The following is an 8,437-nucleotide window of genomic DNA, read 5'->3' as shown; positions in this document are numbered from 1 at the left end:
AATGAACTGGATGGCTGGATAAACTTGTAATAGTGTGTAAAAGAATAAAGACACGAATGATGTTTTCACGTTTTTGCTTGACAGTGCAAGGTGGAAATGTATGTCAACCTAAGGCCCATTTTTAATGATGTCAAGTATGTATCTTTTCTTGCTAAAATGATTTGTTCTCTTCCCTTTAGGAGATAAACCATATTGAAATGACATTTTCTGACACACTTATAGACACAGATATTAGAAGTATCCTCCCCGCCCCACACACCAAATCCATTCTTAAGATTTATAGAATGGCCGAGTGGTCTAAGGCGCCGTGTTCAGGACCCAGTCTCCCCAGGAGGCTTGGGTTCGTATCTCCAATTTCCCTATTGTGGGACTAATAAAGGGAATATTATTATTATTATTATTATTAGATTAATAGAACACTTATTAAATATTTGGCATAGTAATACCTTGACTTCTGATTTAATATTCAATTCATTATGCACGTTATATATAATAATCAAATACAGAGCTATTTGTGTACTTAATAATATCCATCCATCATGACATAAAATGTTTTTTTTTTCACAATCATAAAGGCCTTCTAGAAACTAAAACTACGATGCAGCCCGTGACAAAAAAATTGTTCGTCACCACTATATGTTGCTGAAATTGGCCACCAAAGTATCTCACAAAGCCTTTATGTTCTTCATTCCATGGTAAGACTGATTGTCAGCACTGTTTCCACTCTCCCCAAGTGTTGTCATCCTGTAAAGACGACTGCAAGGCCACAATGCGGAATGTTCATTGAGGTGTAGAAAAATCCAAGACTGTGAGTTTAAGACCTTGAGGAATTTCTGGTACATGCAAATATTAGCAAAACATTAAACAAATGGATGTGATTGGAGGACCCCACAAAGTAAGCTATTTTTAAATCATCCCACTAGGTGGCACATTTATGGGGGGCACATAAACAATCGGGGCTGGGGGAGGTGGTTGTACTTCCGCCATGTTGAGATTTGAGTGCACGACTAAAGGAAATAAAACCATCTGCTTTAGTTGGCCATGATTGTAATCGACTGTGATCACTCCCACAGGGGCGCAGCCCTCCATCGCACAGCTAAGATAGCTTGCGGCCATCTGTAAAATCACAAATTAGGTCGAACCCGCCTCCTTGGAGAGATACGACATACACTGCGCAGGATTTATGCCACTCACGAAAACAGAGCCCATTGAGTTAAAAATGTGCCAAAAGTGAATTTAGCACCTTATTTTAGACTCATTTTTAGCTCAAGAGTCAAACCCTCCCAAGGGCCCTTTGCTGAACTGAGATGTAGCAAAATGATTTCTGAGGCGAATATATTACTATGATGGATCCAATTAGCTTTGGGGACATTAACTCTAATCCATATTTAATTTATTCAACTGCTCTTGTGGAAGGATGTCTCTGAGGCATAATACCATTACTTTTGTTTTGTTTATGTACAGTAAACTGTGCATGGATATTTTACTGGCTCCAGCATACTCGCGATCTTATTTATCTAATTTATATATTTGTCTGTATTATTGTTGTATTGCACTGGAGAGGGGAGCCCTCTAATCTCGTTGCACACTTGAGTACAATGACAATAAAGGGATTTCTAATTCTAATTAATGAGGTTAAGTGCGATTGAAAAGGGATCGATAGCTGGATTCGAACTTGCGACTTTTTCACCACAGGAACTTTAAATCCTCCGGAATGAGAAACTTAGCACCATGCAAATTTTTCCAAAAATAAAGTTATATTTTCTGAGGCTTGAAAAAAAAATAATTTAGAGTACTGCGTGTCCTCCCGACAGTAACGGTGACACCTTTGTCATATGATAAACAAACAACAGCAAACAAGGCATGAATAATTAGCTTTGCATTCAAGAATAATCATAACTGAAGCACAGTTTGAACACAACTTTATATATGTTGTCTTTGACTTAATTTTTTTTAAAACAGTATACCCGCAATCTTTTCTTGTAGTTAAATCATAAGGAAAAAAAAAGCACTCAGGCTGCAGAGGTGTGACGTGCCACCTCCAATTCAATCATTGTTGCCATTGTCACCGCGGTGTCAAGTCAAACAGTGTCATGTTCAGTTGACCCACACGGGTGTGTTTTTGTGTCTTGCCTGTCCGCACGAGGTGTGGAGGAAATTGAATCCCACGGAGGCCGCCTGCCAGGAAGTTTGTGACACCTCTGACATCCGCGTTGACTTATTCATTCTTTGAATGAATAATGTACAGCAGACATAGTTGTGAACCGTCACCGCTATGTGAGGCCTCACAAATGACATATTTTTTAGAGGGGGGGTTCAATCATCAGTATATGTAGGGCAAAAAAGTAATAAAATCTTTTATGGGTGTTGTAGCTTTTGTAACTGTTTGCCAACCACAAAGTGAAAGCTCTTATGTTGGGTGGTATTGTTACTGTTAACGTGAAAGATTATTTCAGTTTAAATATAAGCCACACTGTCAACAGGGTGTGCCCACTTCAGAATGGAAACCACCTTTGCTGCATATTTCACGTAAAGATTACAGCAAAGTACGCCCCCCCCCAAAAAAAAAAAGTCAAAAACTTGGACTTTGCACTTTATGTCTTTACGATCATTGATAGCAGCTGGCTCCTTGCAGACATCACTTCTTATAAAATGAGGGCACTCCTTGCTCCAGTAACAAATGAACCCAGTTTGACTGGTTTCTATTGAATGGGTTGAGCGACCATTACTCAGATTTCACAACGTAAAAAAAAATTCCCAGACAACAGAGGGAGCAGGAAATCAATAAAAAGAGAGGAAACGGAATTGTCAAAGTAGCAACATGACAAAGTAGTTTGAGCTCCATAAGCACAAGTCAAGCCATGTTTAAGGCCGTTAATTTGAAGATCATCTCTGGAAAATATTTTTTCATCTGGGAAGTAGATCCTCCAATGGCACATCCAGGTTTCCAAGATACCAGAAGGTCCAGAACACCAGGCTCATAAAAAGAACGAGGGGTCCGGAGAAGACGAAAAAATCCCAGAAAGTGAATGGTCCAAAAACTCCCACAAGGAAGAGGATGACGCCGGCCACATCCAGGAAGACAGCCACGAAGAAAAACAGCAGGCAGCGGCCAAGATAAGGCGTGTAATCCATCGTAACCAAGTGGACTACGCTTTGCACATAAACAAATGTCACCGCTTTTCCAGTTGACCTTTCCAACTCCTGGAAGTAGCTTAAAGTGGAAAAACTCAAGAAAATGTCTGCTCCCTCCTCAATGCACCTGCGAGACTGAACCTGATGGCAACATTCTTTTCTACATCTTAATGATGAACAGATTAGCCTCCTTAGATGCTCATCTTCAGAAATATTCCCATCTCATCTCCAGCCTATGTGAATGTCCAATTTTTATTTTGTGCTTTTTTTTACTTTTAAAAAAAGGATCATTATTACGAAAAGATGAGCTATGTATTATCAAAATACGTTTCGTATTTGGTAAATCAACAGCAGTAAAGAGAGACTGGAAGAGAAAACTGGTCTTTCAACAATTCAACGTAATCTAGGATCAAATTTGCAGCGAGCAGGAACATTTTCAAACGACAACAACAGTTCAACCGCAGGCAAACTTTATTCCTTGAAAAGTATTTGACATTTTGTCCTTCAAAAAAAAAAATCAGCACATAAAAAAAATATGAATTTACTATTTACATATGAAAGATGTTCTTCTGTGTGCAGCCGTCCTGCCTTGAGTCCGGCTTGTCCCTGATTAAGAAATCTTTAAAAAAAAAAAAATTAAAAAAGAAAAAAAGTGGCGCCAGTATTTTTTTGGGGGGGCTGAAGGTTTTCAGTCTTTAGAAAGTTTTTGAAAAGCAGCACCCATTCATCGTTCAAGGGAATCCAACCTGTGAAGAAGAAGAGAGGTATTGTCAGGTCCTGCAGATACTGAAAATTAATTTCATCCTGGAGTAGGAGACTGCATGTCGAGGAAATAAAACAAAGTGAAAAAATGAGCATCAACAGATACAATACAATTCATCAAGACACAAGGAGGTCACTAGTTCAGCTTGGTAAGATTGTTCTCCCAGTAAAATTATTTGACTGAAAAATCTATTTCAATTGGCAAACTGTTTCGAGGCAAGTCATAAATCATGCTCACAGACATGCAACTTTTAACTCCGTGTCAGTGTTAAACACATGGAATCATTCAAGTTTCAGATGAATAATAAAGGAATCCGTCTGCAGGAAAATTCTTCACAACGAACACCAGAGAGAAGCAGCAAAATAAGGACTTTTCATAAATAAGACAACTGAGCCCCCCCCCCCCAAAAAAAAAGCTTTATAGGAAGAAACACATTGGCATTCAGGGTGCAGTGTTTGTTCATCTGACTGCACCATTTCACACAGTACATCTCTCATGATCATAAGAACTTGGCCAAGGCACATTCAAATTTACGAACTGGAACTAGTGTGTAGTGTGAATGTGTATAAGGCATACTTATGAGGGAGGGGGGCGCGGGTGTGTTGCCCGTCTCCCTACCGCCATTCATCCTGTGGATCAATAAAAACCGCTGAGCTCCATTAAAATGCAATTGCGCCTTTTGGGCCAAAGGGCCGTCTGGCTTTCCACCTGATTACCAAGTTGGCTGAAATAAAACTGAACAATGAAGGTGAGCAGAACCACTCTGACTCATGAATAAATAAATAAATTAACAAGGTTCGGAAGATGCAAGAAAATACAAAATACAAATTATCCATAGCTATGATGGACAGCATGGCTCAAGTGTAGCGTAGAAAGTTCCCAACCTGAAGGTCGATAACGGCCGTGAAGGGTCGTTATTTGAGCCCTGAACAACTGTGAAGTCATTTTCAGGCGATGAAAGTAACAATGTTAGCCCCTGAGATGGCTAAAAACGGGTGGATTTTGCTGCTTAATACATATTCCTCAAACATAACATTAATAAGAATGTCGTGTTTAGACTAATGAAGGCACATACAACAATTCAATGCAAAGATTTTTATGGGGGTTGACGTCCCCTTTAAGAGCCTACTTGCTTCAGTAAACATATGAACCGTGATTAACATCTTTGATGTCATTTTCAGTCAACAGAAAGTGACAAAATGGCCGCCCCTGAGATGGCTTATTATAATTATCACAATGTCACGTTTAGTCGAGTGAAGACACATTGAACATATTGCAGATATTTTTTGGGGTGTTGACTTTCCCTTTAAGTCAGGGGTCGGCAAACCTTTCTATTGGCGGGCCACAATGGGTTCTAAAATCTGACAGAGTGGCCGGACCAAGAGCAGATGGAATGAGTGTTTTGGTAACTTCACCTCATCTGAGAAAAAGAAAAATACATTTAATTTGAAATTAAACTGAACAAAAGAATTCCGACAAAATATATGTCTTTGAAAAAACAAACATTAACAAGGTTTATCATTAAATTTTTTTCAAATTCAGCAAGCCGGATTAAAACGTAGAATGGGCCGCATGTGGCCCCCGGGCCGTAGTTTGCCCACCCCTGCTTTAAGGCAAATTGATAGTCAGCCAAAGCAGTGTTATCACAGTTTTTGAAAACAAATCAGGAGGACTACAAGTAAACTGCTTTTAAATTTTAGAGGTAAGGTCAAGTCAAAAGTATAAAAGCAGTATTTTACAAGAATCTAATTGGGTGGTGCAATCATGATCATACGAACACACATTGACGATGATGACATTTCAACACACCTCTGACGATGGATTTTAAAGCTATGAGTAAAATGATGCCTGTTTTCCCGGAACGCATGGGCTTTGCTGCAATTGCCATTTAAATACCTGACAATAAAGTGAGCCATTTCACCGTCATAACCGGTCAGAAGCAGTGATGATAAGACTTAAATTGGTGGCAGTGAGCAACCTCAGCGGCGCGATAGCGAGATGGAAACGAGGCCAACATGCTGTCATGACTTACAATTAGAATTGTTTGTTCGCTTTACAGGTTAATGGATGTTTTTTAAAGGCATGCCTGAACTTTTGCAAAATAAGGTAACATCGTCGATGGTGTCAGGAGGTGGTGAAGTGAACTCTTAGGTCACATCTAGCTTTTGTTGTTTAAACATTTTTGTGGCAGTCAGTTGAACATGGTGAAACAATAAGAGTATAGAAAACAAGCTACAGCAATGAATTAGCATTTCATTTTGTTTACGCTTTATACAGACACGTTCCTGCAATGTAACACTGTTATGCAACGCAACAATTAGTTATACAGTGAAAAAAAATATTCCAAGCGTAAAAACCTGTTAAAAATGTTTCATAGAGTCTTTGTATATATACTGTACTTTGTATACGTAGAAGCAGCCAAGTTAGAGAAGCATATCTGGATCACTTAAAAAAAAAAAAAAGAAACTTGCTTTCATCCTAGCAGCCCTAAAACCTAAAAATTCATATTATTGGTCCAAATATTAGCCTTTTATTTATTTTTTTTTCTAATATTGTGTTTTAATCCAGCAACTCAGACATTGTAATGCGCTTTTACATCGGACCAAGCCAATTAAGCATAAGCATATGAAAAACACACACTGTGAGTGAGGCATGAAGGAGATTTAAAACGTGTTAGGTTTTATATTTGCTTTGTAAATTAAGTCTGTCAAAAAAAAAGTAGGGTAGTTCACTGCAGATTATTGTGGCCTTAACAGTTAACACCTTGCTGGTTTTGAATTCATGAGTTAGTGAGTTCTTGGTCATAGACTTTGCTTCTGCTGAGAAACTAACGTGGCCAACAAATTCAGCCGTGAGTAACAATGTGTAATGAGGACTACTTTAATTAAGAGTCTTTGACAAGTTTGAATAAATTAAGGGTACACTCTAAATTTGGTGTATTGCAACCTGTATTATATTGCAGTGTAATCTTTCATTTGTAAATTTTCCAAAGGATCATCTGATTTTGAAACTGTAATTTCTATTTGAACAATGATTTTTTTTCCGCTTCTAACGATTTTTCTGTGGTAAATTCATGAATACAGAATAGATGGAAGTTCATACTGTTAATTGGCCTTAGTCATAAATTTGCAAAACAACAAGCAAATAATTTAGCGTCCTGTAGGCATTACGGTCAACCACTGTTTATCGTTGGGGGCTACGCTCACGCCAACTCACAAATCTGCAAGAGAGACACTATCACAAATGATTAATTTGAACTTTTAACCCCTCCAATAAACTTTCGAAAAGCATTTGAATGCACAAAAAGTATAAAATGCAAAGAAAACACGCATAGTGTCTTGGCACACTGATGTGCCTTTGAGAGGCAGGGCCTGGGGGCTGCCATGTGTGTTTTGGGAAGAGCTGAGGCTGACAGCAGCATCAGCGTGAGTATCGCAACTGTGGCACTGCTTTCCCACATGCAAAGACATTACAGTCAAACCTAGAGTCGCAAATGACAAATGGATATTTCCAAAACTTCATACACACCTTCTCCAGGCAGAGCGACTTCTCTGATTTGTTCTCCACAGCTTGCAGATTCACATCCGAGTTCTTCAACGCACTCAACTCTACGTTTTTACCATCTGGCTTGCACTCAGTCCCCCCATCAAAGCCCTTGTTGTCGTGACCCGAGGTCAATTCCCAGGTAATCCGAGTGGGCTCATTACGAGGCGCGGTTCCGTTCATCTCTTTGCCGAAGGTCTTCTTCTCCAGAGACATCATGGCGCTTCTGGAGAGCCTCTCAGACAGCTTCCTCGCCCAAAGCGTAAAAGTGGTGTCCAGGGAATCTCTCCTGTGGTCCGAGTAAAGTCGGACGTTGCCAGTGTACCACAAAACCCACCACACCAAACTGAGGAAAATGACAAGCGAGCCCGTGTAGATGAGAAAATCTCCGTAAAAGCGGCCGTCCACGTTGAGATTGCCAAAGATCCCCACGAGAAGTACAACCAGACCAGCAGCATCAAAAACGATGGCGAGGAAGAACACCGGCGCGCAGTTGCCCACGCAGGTGGCAGCCATAGCGCGCGGAGAGCCAGATGCGGGCCCGTGTAACGGCACTCAAGTCTTGAACTTGTTTTTCTGGAGGCACATGTCGCCGATATCACACCTGCTCTGTGTTCCGTTCACCTGCGAGCAAGCCACGCCTTATTTTTTACGTCACTGTAACCCGCAAGCGCCGAGGGCTTTTCGATGTGCTGCGTTCAAGGACATGGTGTGAAAGAAAACTTTCAAGAATGAGCAATTACAGTATTGTAAATTCGGTGTATGTAGCTTATATCGATGTACAAAAAAATTACAGCACCTATTATTACCTACTAGCTAGCATTAAAAAATGTCACTGTTAAAGAATACTTAAAATGACTATTATGCTATTAGTTTGGAATTTCCTCACAATGAAAACGGTATTGTTGCATTCACTGGTTGATAAGATAATGAGAATAAAATTTTTAAGGAAATAAAATAAAAACAAATCTAGCTTTTTGGTATTACTGTTTATCG

At 39.6% G+C, this 8,437-nt stretch overlaps 1 protein-coding gene across 1 annotated transcript; it reads right to left on the bottom strand.

The window, feature by feature from the left end:
• Positions 1-3,588: 3,588 nt before the first annotated feature.
• LOC148317143 (uncharacterized) lies at positions 3,589-8,099 on the bottom strand. The gene is made up of 2 exons (XM_088284742.1): positions 7,427-8,099; positions 3,589-3,881 (listed from the first exon to the last, which is right to left on the bottom strand). Exons 1-2 carry the CDS (start codon positions 7,955-7,957, stop codon positions 3,867-3,869), a joined length of 546 nt encoding a protein of 181 aa, XP_088140868.1. The 5' UTR covers positions 7,958-8,099; the 3' UTR covers positions 3,589-3,866.
• Between the last annotated feature and the right edge of the window lie 338 nt (positions 8,100-8,437).

The sequence above is a fragment of the Idiotropiscis lumnitzeri genome, chromosome 20 (genome assembly GCF_059441095.1).
Source record: "Idiotropiscis lumnitzeri isolate Australia: NSW breed Sydney's pygmy pipehorse chromosome 20, RoL_Ilum_1.0, whole genome shotgun sequence".
NCBI classification, from domain to species: domain Eukaryota; kingdom Metazoa; phylum Chordata; class Actinopteri; order Syngnathiformes; family Syngnathidae; genus Idiotropiscis; species Idiotropiscis lumnitzeri.
The sequence above is the reverse complement of the archived record's forward strand: the minus strand, read 5'-3'. Positions and strand labels throughout refer to the sequence as shown.

Excerpts from the sequence above, each read along its gene's own strand:
- LOC148317143 (XM_088284742.1), bottom strand. The coding sequence starts at position 7,957 with ATGGCTGCCACCTGCGTGGGCAACTGCGCGCCGGTGTTCTTCCTCGCC.